The following is a 14,662-nucleotide window of genomic DNA, read 5'->3' as shown; positions in this document are numbered from 1 at the left end:
AATCGTCTCCCACGACGGCGGCAACACCTGTTATCGGTTATCGGCGACAGTGGTGATCTTCTGCCGCGATTACGGCAACATACGCGATCGGCCTTTCGGTTAACTGATTGTGTTCGACGTTATTGCCTCAGACAAGAATCAAGTTGACGGTCAGACACTAGATCTGGTATCCCGAGGAGTCAGTTATTCCAAGGTCAAATATGAGGGGTTCTACTATACATCTATATTTTTCGGTAGAACAAACTGGTCTAGTGATAGAGCACGGGGCTTTGGTCACCAAGGCTCTGGGTTCAAATCATGCCAATCGCCAATGGATTTAGCTATGTGTTACTACTTAGACCCTCTAGCCCTAGTGTAAAGTAATGTAAAGCGTCCTAGGATATGAAGGTAAAACATAAAAGAAAAAAAAGAAGCTGCATACCTAATTATTATGGGCAACTATGCAAACATCAAAAATCGGTTATTTCTTTTGCTTTTCATATCCTGTGTGGTAAATAGCAAAACTATATATAGCACGGATACAATTTTATATTATAACTGCAATATAAATGTAAGTGGAAGTCTCTTAATACCTAGGGAAGAGTGGTTAGAAGAACCATCAGTATTTAGATTCAGGGCAGAAAAAGCAGCTATATTTTTTTGGCAGAGACAGTTAATCCACCCCATCAATAATTGATTGGTCAAGAAGGGTAAGGTTAAAGAATTTGTTGTATCGGTATTCTGGATACAATTGTTTGCAATATATCATACTGAATATGTTTCAGCCTCCAGGTCAGCCCATGATGCCTAACAGTATGGATCCATCTAGACCAGGTTAGTTTATTATTTTGTTATCCTTTATTAGGGTTTTCTATATTAAATTAACATTGACTAAAATATCAAAAGTAATCCTTCCGCATGATTTTTAGTAAAATATGAGTTTATTTTGGTCTTGACTGGTATCTAAACTGACAGTGGTGGTAGTGGTTTTTAAGATACAAATATATTTGATTTTGTGACCCAAAATGATTGATATGTAGGCCTAACGAAAATCTTTTCTTTACATAAGAATCTGACTAGAAATATTCATCTCCAATTCTTCTAACCCTGCAGTAAACATTAATTTGTGATGAGTATAAGTAATTTTAAATGCATTAGTTTAAAATAGTATTTCAGTAGAGTCTTGATTACCCACATGAACCAGCTGCGGTTAGGTCAGATACAGTAATAAGAACCCGCTGTATACGTGTTGAAAAATAAGTTAGCAAAGCACCAAGCCAAGTACAGATCTCTAAAGCCTGGCTTTTATCTTCCAAATATAGACAGGGTTGGCAAAACAGATTCTTTTGACAGTTGCTACATTGAAATAGCGCACAATTTCACAGTTCTTGATCATTCGCAGGGAAGGTTGGATGAAACGTGGTGTTAGATGCCTAACCAAGGCTCTACTAATACAATTCACCCAGTGAACTTATAAACTAACTTTACAACATGATATAGTTAATAAAAAGGTTAAATACCTGTAGTACTGTCAGTGATCCTGGATTTAGGTCAGCGACCCAGGTTTCAAACCTTAAAGTTCATTATAAAGCTGTTACCATAGTGAAAATGCATTCCAAACACACAAATCCTCTTCATAACTGGGTAGAGTCGTTAACGCACGAAACACGAACACGAAAACATTAAACATGTTCGTGTTTCGTGTGTTTAACGACTCTTCCCAGTTATGAAGAGGATTTGTGTGTTTGGAATGCATTTTAACTATGGTAACAGCTTGAAAATGAGCCTTTAGGTTCGAAACCTGGGTCACTGACCTAAATCCAGGATCACTGACAGTACTGCAGGTATTTAACCTTTTTATTAGTAAATTACGTGATCTAGAGGCTAAACATGTTAAAAATGATATAGTTGTAAAAATTAACGTTTATCAATGCCCATGATAAAACTCTTTCAGGAATATTACTCCCATTTTTAGCCAATTCTTTATTTGTAAAAGTGCCTTGACTAACTCAACCAAGTCTTGTATCAAAAGTGCACTCTTCAAACATACTTCTTGAGGCCACTATTGTAATACATTTTTACCCTTATTTTATTAAAAGTTTCAGTCAAGACAGCTGGTCATGTTTGAAGATGCGTTTTGCTTGGAGGCGGCAGTGGTGGGACACTGCTCTTGTGGGTTTTGGGTAGTACTGTTTTGCTTGGAGCTACTTTCGCTAGAGTCACGAGCTGCAGTCGCGGGGTACTGCTCCACGACCATTCAGGAGCGTCAGTAGCTCATCGAAAATTACTTTTCTGGTGGTATTTTCGCTATGGCGTCGTCAGCTATCCGCACAACGTCTGGGGCGGAGTTAAGTTTTAGTGCAGATGAAGACGACCGATTAATAGAAGATGTGGCAAAACACCCTGCCCTTGTTATTGTTATCACATTGGCCAATATCTAGCCTAAAAGACTCAACAAACTTCTTGTTGTCACTTAAGGGGAGTTTCTAGTCTTTCAAAATATCCCTCCTCTTATCTGGCTTGAAACATATCGTGTTTCCCTGTTCTTGGCACCGTTAATTGATCCAACAATGACTCATCATCTAACGGCACCACGTCTCGGTGGCGGCAGGAAGCAGTTGTCACTCCAAGCAAAACAGTCTTACCACCTCGTGACTGCCGCTCGGCGACCGTCGCTGAGTGACAGTTGGACCTGTGGCTCCAAGCAAAAAAAACACAGCTTAAGAACCTCAAAAGGCTTAAAGAAATTTAATTTTTGTACTGGGAATATTTTTGTTACAGAAATGTTATCTAAGCTACTTGAAGCATTCATTGCATGCCTGTAATAACAAAACATAGTTTGACAAGTTGATTAGTAGTATTTTCCATGTATTGCAGTGATTGATACTGTACTTAAATGCACGGTAAATGCAGTTATCTACTCATATTATACAGGGTGTTTTTTTTGTTAAAGGAACCCAAATATTACAAGTACTGTGATACACTGTTTAACAACAAAACAAGCTTATATGCTGGTGTCTCTGTTTTATTTTTTTCTTTACTTCATTGCCGATATTGTGATATGCATTGTTGCATAGTTATCTATGAAAGGTTCCGTGTTATTAGGAATTTATTGTAAACAAGACTCAACATGGGGTTTTCACAAGCTCAAATAATAAAGTATGAGTTGTAGCCTGTTATAGTTCTAAGTTTTTGTTTACCCGGTTTCCTTAAATATGTACAAATGTCAACAATAGTTGATTTTGTAGGTACTGGAATCACACCTAGAATCTGAATTTCAAACCTTTCTTGGAATAACCAATGATTTATTTTTAATGTATTCTTGTAACTCTTTTTGCATGGGAAAACACCATGTTGAGTCTTATTTACAATAAATTAACAATAATACTATTCTTCATGGATATACATCATTCTCTTTCCCGTGCATCTATGGAATCCTTGAAGCTAATGGCATTTTTAGAGTTGAACAGTCTTCTGCAATGGTGTTATGAAAATCAGCTGATTTTAAACACAGAGAAAACTCAAATGTTGGACTTTCACATCTAATAGGTCATTACCAGCAAACAGCTGTGGCCTTAATGTTCCTCTAGAAGACAAAGTTGTGACCTCATCCCAAAATGTTAAGTTTCTTGGTTTGATATTGGACGAAAATTTGAACTTTCACCATCACTTTGAAAGTGTAACCAGTAAAGTCTCCACTGGGGCTTTTGTTCTTCAAACTCTAAAACAAAAGGCTGGTAGTGAGGTGCTTTTGTCGGCATACTATGGCATAGTATTTCATAACCATCATATGCTGTATCTGTCTGGGGAAGTGAAAATCAAAGGACTCTGATAATGTTTTGTCTCCAAAAAAGGCTCTAAGATAAATCTTCTCCCTATCAAAAGAGCAATATTGCAGGGAAATCTTTAGATGGTGTAAAATTTAAACCTTTCCCTCTTTGTACATATTGGAGACGCTGTCGTTTGTAAAAAAGAATCGTTTGTAAAATATTCTAAACAAGAGTCCATCGTTTTTTGTCATAAAAAGTCGTTAATGTAACTTTAGGTATTCATATTTAAATTATTTTACAGGGAGCGGCAAAATAATCTGACGGTTTTCTTTTCTGCCCTGTCGAGCAAGTGAGTGGCGGAGAGTGGTCGGATTAGGTGCGTTACAAAACCAACGGCGGACATTTTTTGTAACTGTAGCTGTGGACGGCTGAGCACCATGTATTTGTAGTGAAAGTGTATTAAAAGTGGCAATTCCTGTGTAGGTGTTCAGTAGGCGTTTCAATGTGGGCCAAAGAAGAAAAGTCCCAAATAGAAACACCATTTTGCTGTGGGTGGGTATCTTTAGAGCCTTTAGCTCAGCATTGATACTAAAATCAACAGGCCATCCGAGGTCAGCCCGGACGACAGAGAACGTCAAGGGAGTGAGGAAGACTGTGTGGTGTGGTTGAAAGTGTGATTCGTCGCTCATAATGACGATTTTGTCACGTGTAAGCAAATCAATCACTTGTCCTGAAAATGTGATTCGCTTTGCATAACCACTGGGCTTCAACTGTTGACGATTGCCATTTTGTATGAATGAAGGTAGTATCGTAATACTCTTATACTGAGCGGCCAGACATGTGCCGAGCTGCAGCTTATTTACATGCAGGCCGCTGAGGACTAGCTTCCACAGCTTCTCTCACTCTCTCAATGTTCATTGGTGTCCGGGCTGACCTTGGACAGCCTGTTGACTTTTTTCAATGCTGAACTAGTAGCTCTGAAGTTATCCACCCTAAGCAAAATGGTGTTTCGAGTTAGGACTTTTCCCCTTGGACCCACATTGAAACATCTAGCCTACGGAACTGTCGCTGAACAGCTACACAGGAATTGCCACTTTTAAAACTGCATGGTGCTCAGCTGTCGACAGCTCCATGGCTACTAAAAATGTCCGCACGTAGGCTTTGAAACACCCCTATTCCCACCACCCTCCGCCACTCACTTGCTCGACAGGGTGGCAAAGAAAACCGTCAGATCATTTTGCCTGTTCCCTGTACTAAATTAATTAATATCCCTTAAAAATATTTGTTATCTTGTCTGAAATCTAAGCAATAATTTTAGTTATTGGTGGGGATTGCAGCAGTGCAGTGGGTAGAACCAAAACAATCCCTAACATTCCATTATTGGTGCATTTTAAGTCCATCCCATTTAATTTTATTTGGAATTATTATATTTTTTAAAAATATGCTGATTCCCCTTTTAGGACTCTTGTTATTTATAGCTCACTGATAGAAGTAGCTTTGTTGGAATAATAAATCTTTAGAAACTGAAAAATCGCCTTGAAGCAATTTCACATAGCAAAAAAGTAATTTTCCTCGTGAATAATAATACTATAACATAAAAAGAATTTTACCGTTCATGGGATCAACAAAATGTACTTTGTAGGAAAATTTAAATAATAAGTTGATCCTTCTTAGTTTATAGATTTTCAGTACCTAATCCAAAGTTTTTGCTTATACAAAAACTATTCCAGTTACGTCAGTGTTGCATCATTAAGTGTCAACTGCATTGAATATGCTTGAGTAACACAAGAGCAAAATGTTTAAAAATCTAAAATCTAAGTGTAGGTAATGAAAGAATCAATTTGTCGACCAATTGCTATCCTGATAACTCTTTTTCGTAATGTTTTGGTTTTTTTTTTGACATAGTTAAATTCTTATTTTCTTTGATTACTGACTTGCTTGACAACTCCCAGTCAGCTGAGGAGTCATTTTATAAACAATCAAACTAAGAATTCAATTTGTATGGTAAATTTACAAAAAAAAAAAAAAAAAAAAAAAAAAAAAAAACTGACTTTTTTACAACAAATAAATGAACAGGTCATAAATTATGATTAGGTGTTATTACTATACAAATTATAGAATAATACTCTATGTTTCTAAAAAAAAGATACAATACCGTATAACTGCCATGTAAACAATATATTTTAGCCAATTTCCTAAATAGGGAATAAGCTATTACCGTAGTACTCATGGTCAGACCTGGACCCGGGACCGATTTACTTTTTCGTTTTTAGGTCCCTAGAGGCCAAAAACACCATCCGTTCATATTCATATATATATTTGTGTCCGTTAGCACGATAACTCGAGCAAAAATGATTTGATTTTGATAAAAATGGTATAAACGTGTAAACCTACATTTATTCAAACTAGTTTGCAAAACCAGCATGATCGTACTATGGGAACAAGGGTTTGTGAGGGGTTTTTCCCATTTTGACCCTAAAAACACATCATTTCACAAATTCTTTCCAAACCATTTTGTAGAGCTTAAAAAAACAAATAATTTAGTATATTGAAGCGTTATTGTGCGCCTAATGGTTACGGAGAAAATTCCAAAAAATTGTAAATTTAAAATTCCAATGTCATTCTTATGGAGAATAAGTCAACTTGTTGTAGTTTGCCTATTTATGAACATATTTTGATCAAATTTGGAAATTACATTCATTTCTTACTAAACTATTAACATTTTACAACAAAAAACACTTTTTTACCCTCCCTGTTGCAGCAAACCTAAGTACTCGTTAAACTAATTCTAATTAAATAGGGAATAAATGTGATATTTTTAAGGAGGCATTTTAGTGCAAATCCAATCAGGCAAATGGAAATTCGCCTAGTCTGCAGGTTCGCTGCGGCGGGGGTATTTGTTCATTGACTATTCAAACTGCGGTAATATACAGTGGTATTTTGGAATCTCTTACTGGCAGTTCCAGGGTTAAATGTGTTCCATTCATTAAGTGGAGGATTATTATTCACGGAGAATATTTTAAAATGAGATAAAAAATTGAAAAATCTTTATTGAGTTGTTTTAATGGACCATAGTGGAAACCAGATCTTGTGTCATTTCAGTGTTCAGAACTTAACATGTTACTTCTGTTGAGAAGTGATAGGTTAATTTAGTTGTAATTTTGTTTGAGTTGAATTCTCTTTAACTCTTGTTTGTCTATCGTTTAGGTGAAGGCGGCGAGTATGTGGGTTGGCAAGGTAGGCCTGAGTTTATCAGATTATCATTGTCAAGTCACTCACAGCTTGCTAACCTGCACTGCACCTACCATATCTCTCTCTCTCTCTCGCTATCTTGCTGCATGTCTAACCAACCTAACTCTAAACTGTCATTTGTCCCTTGAATTCAACTAAGATTCATCTTGTGTTAAATCATAAAGTTACTGTTTTTTGTGTTTTCATCATTTTCATCTCACAATTGCTAAAAAATGTCCAACGCAATATTATTACTTTAGACTCCTTCTCTTTTGGAAATTTTGGGGCCTGTATCTGAACTAAATGTTTGTACCATGAAAATTTGTTACTAAAATTATTGAGTTTCAAAAACGCATATCAATTGTAGTTAGTAAATCCAAACAATAAAGGAGTACAACAATAACATCTGTTGGTACCGAACAGCGTTTTACGAACGGGTTGCGATTTGTTTGTTTACATCATAATGGACAAATCTTCTCTTATGTTATTCGTACACAGGTCATCCGAACCAAATGAATTCCAACCAGAGGGAATCTAATGTAATATTTATAAAAATTATGTAATGGGTTTAAACCTGTATAAAGTTTTATTTGAAAGCATATCAAATCCAAAGTCCCTAAGTAATTTTACCTTTGTGAAGTCTTTGGCTTATAACCCTTCCAAATATCAGCTTCAGTAATTTTAAAATTTGTGCTTTTAAATTATAGTTATATCTTTATTTGTTGTGGGCGTTATTATAAGAGTTTAGTCGCCTTTTTCTTTAAAACAGTAAATTAATACTGTAACTATAACCATACAATTTTGTCTTACTGTATTGATACTTATTATTCAAGTCCTGCTTTGTATGATGATGATGGCAATTAGTATATTTTAAAATATTTATTCATTAAAAAAATCTTAAACAGCGTAAACCCTCCTGTTAATGCTATTTCAGTCAAAAGAGTTAGTTTGAAATTGAATTTCACGACAAACTAAAAATTTCCTTAAAATTGTACAGTAAAATTATATCTATCTACAATACTAAAATTATACTTTTATTTTCGAACAATTAATAGCAGGATATACTAAACTTATTGATTATTTTGAGCTTTTTTCCATCAACAAATATCAGTTGGTGATATTTTTTTAGCAATTTTTACCCCAAATCTTAAGGATGCAAGTTGAAACATCTAAATCAATTTATTAAATAATTTTTCAATCATGTTATTGGAATCGTAGTGGATACCTACTTTTTTCTTAAGCTTAAATTGAAAAAATAACTAAAACACCACTATATTGCGAACCAACTGTGGTACCTAGTTACCATACATTAGTAATCTTCACAGTTAAATTGTAAACAACATGACACCACAAATATCATGCTATACAAATAGGGCTGTAATTTGGCTAAATGATATTTTGTAATTATTCCATATCCTTCTGTAAATAAATATTTATTTATCAATGATACCCCTAAGATATGGCCACTGAGTAAAAATGAAAATCAAAATCATAAACTGTGATAAATTCAATTACAATTTTTGAAGAATTTTCTCTTTACTATTGATAAAAATTTCTGCAAGAATCTTTCAAATACTTAGTGTAAATTTGCGGTTACCAACACCTATTTATTTCTATTTAACCTGTATTTGTTTTACTCACAGGTCCTCCTGGAATGAGCCCAATGAACCCTAGGATGAACCCTCCTAGAGGACCGGGCATGGGTCCAATGGGTCCTGGGTCGTATGGCCCTGGGATGAGAGGCCCTCCTCCCAACAGTAGTCTGGGTCCAGGTCCGGGTGGCCCTGGTGGACCCGGCGGACCCGGTGGTCCTGGGATGCCTCCCATGTCCATGACTGGCCCTGGGGGCCGGCCACAATGGCAGCCCAACTCCTCCACTGTAAGTTTTACAAGTCCTCAGTAGGATAGGTTTATTTGAATGGGAAAGAGTCCACTCCTGCACAAGAAAAAAAAATTCACAGTAGAACCTCCATTAACCACAACACTTTTAATGGAAATACCGACTAACCGCAACGGCCTAAGAAAATAATACCGAAATGTGTCTTAGACAAAGGAAGAGAAAGGAAGTGACCGAAAGACCAAGGGTGGCAGAGGGTTCGGGATTAAGGTCGTTGACTGTTATACAATGTAAAACTACAAACACACTATCCTCATACGGTCGGTGATCACAACATGTGACTGCTAAAGAGAAACAGACTCTAGCTGGTGTGTTGCTAATGAAGGGATATAGCAACACTATATCCCATTACCATATACAATATTACAATTACAATATATTACAATTACATATATTGCTGCTATAGGAAATGTTTAGAAACAAATTAATAATTGATGTGCATGTACAAATTTATTTGTATATATTTGGCCTTTCTTGCAATTAAAGGTATTAAAATTAACGTGAAAATTGGGCCTTAACGTGGGCCATGTATAAAAATATGCTTTATTTACATTTTTCTTATTCTTATCGCTATAAATGCTGAAAAATAGCAATCTTCTATAACAAAATTTTGGCTATCTACCCCTTTTTTCAGTTCGAGGGGTTCTTAATTTAGGATCCCAACGAAGTTTAAGTTGGAGAGAGAGTTGTCTTCAGGTTCAATGATGTTCAGAAATTCAAGACTAAGAATATTATTATTATTCTTAAAAATGATTAATTACTATTATTATATTTAATTCTAGTCTTAGAATAATAAGAATTAATTTTTTTCAGCCCATGAACTACTCTTCATCATCCCCTGGAAATTATGTGGTATGTTATTACTTAGTCTCTTGACAGTTATAGTAATAGAAAGCAAGTATTTTAAAATTGAAGCAAAGGTTAAAAAAAAAAAAAAAATACCAAAATGAAAGGTTTGCGGATAGTAACATTTCAATTTTAATCTGGTTCTCTTGGGATGATTACAGCAGTTAATTTAGAGCTGGAGAAAACCCATAACACCTCACACGTTTGTCAGCAATGTAAACCGCCTTCTTCCACCATTTCCCATTTTTTGCTTAATTTCCACAGAGCATGACAAAAAAACGTGACTGAGTTTTATTAGAACTTTTTTTTAATATGTGAAAACTACACTATAGTTCGGCCGCTTAGAAAACGACCTGCGCGCTAATGCTAAACCAATGCTGGGGGAGGTCGTTTTCTAAGCGGCCGACCTTTAGTATTACATTCTTACTTTAAAATATTTTTTAAATTCTATATTAATTTGATATAAACTTAATTTATAATATCGTCTCACTTAAGTTTTGTAATGCATATTCATAGCAATTTAACACTGTTAATCCATTGACAACTAAATATTTTTTTATTCCTCTGTCAATTTTGTTAGCTTATGTTGTTCTATGTCTTTTATTACATGTATTTCAACAATATATTTCTATATTTAACCAAAATGAAAGCCAAAAAAGAAAACTCTGTGTTTTCTCCAATACTAATGCAAAAAGAAGCAAAACAGGCAATGTGTGCAATAACTTTTAAATTCACTAATGCCGTCAACTTCCACTAAAGGCAAACATCGTTTATTTAATGTGGACCCTCCCAGGGCTAAGCCACACATTAGTAAGCCCAATGTGGATTGCGTACGTACGGGACTCAAACCTGCGCATGTAGAGAGACCTCAGCGCTACATTCGTTAGTGCAACGCTTAGCACTAATGCTTGTAGCTTAGATTTGACCAACTACCTAAACGCCATTGGGTTAGCATTACGGCTACCTCACCACAAAATGGGGTGACGATCTACACCCGTGATGACAAATTTGTTGCAAATGTGTTAACTAACGTTAATTAAATGGAGTTACAAGAAGAAACAAATTACTAAAAATAGTTATAAATTGAAAACTTGTGTTTCAGGGTCCACCCGGATCAACAGGCCCCCCTGGTCCTGGGACTCCGATAATGCCTAGTCCTCAAGGTAAAACCAGCTTCCAATATAACTTGAATCCCATTGTAAATTTGTGTTTAATCTAGTGTCACTTAAACTGCATTGGTGAAAATTACGATTGTAATTAAATCATCAGTGGCTTGCCAGATAGAATCATAGCAGCGATGTTGTGAGGTTGGGGCTCAAACTCTCTAGGTATTTTTTAAATTAAAAATCAAACAATAAATTCAGCTCACAATAATGAAAACTTGTTAAATTTCTTTAGGATTTAAATTGTTGTTTGTGACACTAAATTGAACAAGTTGATGAGATATTTCACAAGGATCTCTGGTAACCCTTGGGCAAGTATATGTTTGTGTCAATAACCTAATAGTGCAACCTGTTTTAGTTCCAATCTTATGGTTCTAGTGCCCTCTCAACGGGTGGAATAATTGTGTGTCTATATGTATTTCTACCCCATTGTACATACTGACATTGCACTAACTATGTTTGCACTGTAGTATACACACATGCTTGAGTGTTTATAGGCCTGTCATGACATACCCAAAAGAGTGGGAATAGTTATAGAATAGTGATATTAGAACAATATGTGGGTATTATCACCCCCCCCCCCCCCCCCCAAATGAGTATCAAAATGTTTTCATCTTTTTGTTCCACCATTATAAAAGGTGTATAATAAGATTACACTTAACTGTATCCCTTCAAATTATAAATAAAACCATTAAAAAACCATCAGTTGTTTAAAAATCTACTGATTAGAAAAGTTAACTATTTTATGAGTGTATTTTTGGGTGCCTATGTTTATTCAACGTAATTTTGTGTCTCACCTTTTCATGCCATACAAGAAGTTAACTATGAAAATGTTATTACGTAAACTGTTACCTTTTCAATATCCTTTGGTTTATCAGATGACGACCGGTTTCGTGACGACGGTCACATCATCTGGTCAATCCTTGTAGAACGATTTGTTATTAAGTGTATCTAACAAATCGTTCTACGAGGATTGTCCTGATGATGTGACCGTTGTCAAGAAACCGGTCGTCATCTGAAAAACCAAAGGATATTGAGCAAGGTAACAGTTTATTTAATAATTTAAAATTTCAATATCCAGTAGTAGGAAAATGAACGCTGATGCAAATGTTTGTTTTAAAAATTTGAGTCTAGTTTTTAGTTTACCAATACTGTGAATCCTCTTTTTCAGTTGTGCTCTAAATTATTTAGGATGTCTCTAAAACATGTTTTAAAACTAAATATGGCTTGATTAAAAAGTTAAAGAGGGTTTTTTAGTTGGATACCTGCCATTTGATCTTATTTTCACTGTTTTCTTGCTACCTTTTTGATTACTTAAAAAAACCAAAATCATATACTGTACTCAACTAGGCCTATCCCTTATTTTGAATTAAATGTTGTATGATTCCAATTCCTAAATTCTCAATGTTGTAAAATTGACTGTTGTTTTAAAAACTCGTTTTTGTCTCTTGTTGATCCTATAAAAAATCAAATTTCTGGTTTTTTGTGTAAAGCTAATCTTACAGTAAAAAGAAGTATCCAACTAAATACAGGGTGTCCCGGAACTCTCTACCAATATTTTAGGGCATTGCTCCTGGGTAAGAAACATAACTAAATATCATATTTAAATTGTCCGGAAGTCCTTAGTTACTCACACAGCCGCCATTTTGTTTTTTTTTGTTATTAATTTTTTTCTAAAGAATGGTTAAACATACGAAATGGAAACTTTGCACAAACATTTATGACAACTAGACAAAGCTACCAAAAAATTATCACGATTTTTCAAATTCATAAAACAAAATGGCGGCCATTTAAAATTTTTGTAAAATCAATGGTTATTGAGGTATTTAAGAAAGAAAATTTTAAATGGCCGCCATTTTGTTTTATGAATTTGAAAAATCTTCATAACTTTTTTGTAGCTTTGTCTCGTTGTCATAAATGTTCGTGCAAAGTTTCCATTTCGTATGTTTAACCATTCTTTAGAAAAAAATTAATAACGGAAAAAAACAAAATGGCGGCTGTGTGAGTAACTAAGGACTTCCGGACAATTTAAATATGATATTTAGGTACGTTTCTTACCCAGGATCAATGCCCTAAAATATTGGTAGAGAGTTCCGGGACACCCTGTATATCTTCAAGCGAAATTATATGGTATGACGAATAAATAGGAAATATGTGAAACTGAATATTCAGACATACCTTTCCTGAAACTCTTTTAGTTATTTTGACCTAAACAACAATATGTTAACTTTGAAAATAAATCCTGGGACTCTGTATGCCCTATTTTCAATTGAGTTAACAACAAAACTATAAAGGCGAACAGTAAGCCATACTTACAACAGTTGTATTCTATCTATTTCATTTCCTGTTTATACTTTGTTATGTCAGAAGCAATTTAAAACAAATACACGCAGTTACATACATCAGTGAACTTTGAAACTTTACAACTACCGGTATATTATAAAATGTTGTAATCAAGTTCAAGAATTTAAATTTCTAACTGCTTTTGTGTGTTAAAATTGTATTATATTCTTATAAACTCCTATTTTTATTTCAAATGTACCGGTAACAGCATTTTAATTTTAATATAATTTTAGACTCATATGCCTCACCATTGCCTCTTTGAATCTCTTTAATAAGGTTTGAAGTGTGTATGTGAGTTTGTGTGTTTGTTTAAAACCGGTTTATATATATTTAGTTTACTATTCCCCCTCATTCTACCATTTCCTATAAGCTGTGCATATCTGGCTGTTAATAACTTTGCCTTTATTTTGGTTGGTATCTGTGTTGCTTTTGGTAACAAATTATAAATAAAGACCCTCCCGTACCATAATGGCATCAAATTATAACATGGTAAATTAAGTTTTTTTTATTTAGTCTGACCAAGTTGATCCAAGATGCTAATTAAGCCTCTTCAATGCCCCAGAAATGGGTTAAGGTACTTTGTGTGAATTAGGGAAAAAAGATTAATACAAAGATAAATGAGTATTCGGTTGATTTTATTTTTTATTTGATTTTAACGGGATTGGAATGAAAAACTTGCATTATTATTTTTGAAAAGTAATTTTGTTTGATGTAACTTATGTTATTTTTAATATTTAACATGAAACATCTGGTTGTATGAATATTTAATGATAATTTAGGTCTTGTGTCTTTTCTTTTGCCCATTCCTTTTTATTAGCAACCACATCGTATTTACCATGAAAAATCAATTCCAAAGGGGAAAGAACAAATAAACCTTAGATCTGGATTGTGTAATCCTACAAACACGATGTATGAACTCATCTTTAACACAAAACTTATTATTATCAAAGATTTTTTTGTTACTTGATCATTTATCTCACAATTTTCCAACTGGTAAAACAAATATGGTTTTCCATATTTCAAGATTAGAAAATTAATCCCATATGCAATTAGTCAAATCCGTAAATTGAAACTTCAAATTCAGATCCAACCAACATTAGTGATAACAATGAAAACTAAAAGTTAAAAAATATTAATTTTAAGTTTAGGAACCCTTTAAAATAGGCCTTTATGTTTTAAAAATTAAAAATGTAAAGTCAGCGTCAGATACCAAGCTGCAACTACATGTTGTAGAAATCACAAAACAGTAAACATAAAAGTGGAATTTGGGGCTGGTGATTTCCAAGGGGTGTTTTAATACTAAAATTGGTTTTTGTGTGTCATTTTGTTTCGTGGTTCTTAAAAAAATCACCCAGAACATAAGAGTGTGTAGTAGCATCTATCCTAAGTACTAATTTAACTCAATGCCTAAAATATTTGAGTACTAATTTAGC

At 34.4% G+C, this 14,662-nt stretch overlaps 1 protein-coding gene across 4 annotated transcripts in view; it reads left to right on the top strand.

The window, feature by feature from the left end:
• LOC128997932 (single-stranded DNA-binding protein 3-like) overlaps positions 1-14,662 on the top strand; it is a 45,848-nt gene that overhangs the window by 12,426 nt on the left and 18,760 nt on the right. For 2 of the 4 annotated variants that reach the window (XM_054423775.1, XM_054423773.1), the window contains exons 7-11: positions 765-813; positions 6,957-6,986; positions 8,624-8,859; positions 9,691-9,729; positions 10,826-10,886. In XM_054423775.1, the coding sequence (XP_054279750.1) occupies positions 765-813; positions 6,957-6,986; positions 8,624-8,859; positions 9,691-9,729; positions 10,826-10,886 (415 nt within the window). The remainder of the gene's footprint in view (positions 1-764; positions 814-6,956; positions 6,987-8,623; positions 8,860-9,690; positions 9,730-10,825; positions 10,887-14,662) is intronic. The other 2 variants (XM_054423776.1, XM_054423774.1) reach the window with 1 other exon arrangement.

This window comes from Macrosteles quadrilineatus, unplaced genomic scaffold (assembly GCF_028750875.1).
Source record: "Macrosteles quadrilineatus isolate MER2022 unplaced genomic scaffold, UCM_ALF_1.0 Scaffold_7__1_contigs__length_78375512, whole genome shotgun sequence".
Classification (NCBI taxonomy): Eukaryota; Metazoa; Arthropoda; class Insecta; order Hemiptera; family Cicadellidae; genus Macrosteles; species Macrosteles quadrilineatus.
The sequence above is the reverse complement of the archived record's forward strand: the minus strand, read 5'-3'. Positions and strand labels throughout refer to the sequence as shown.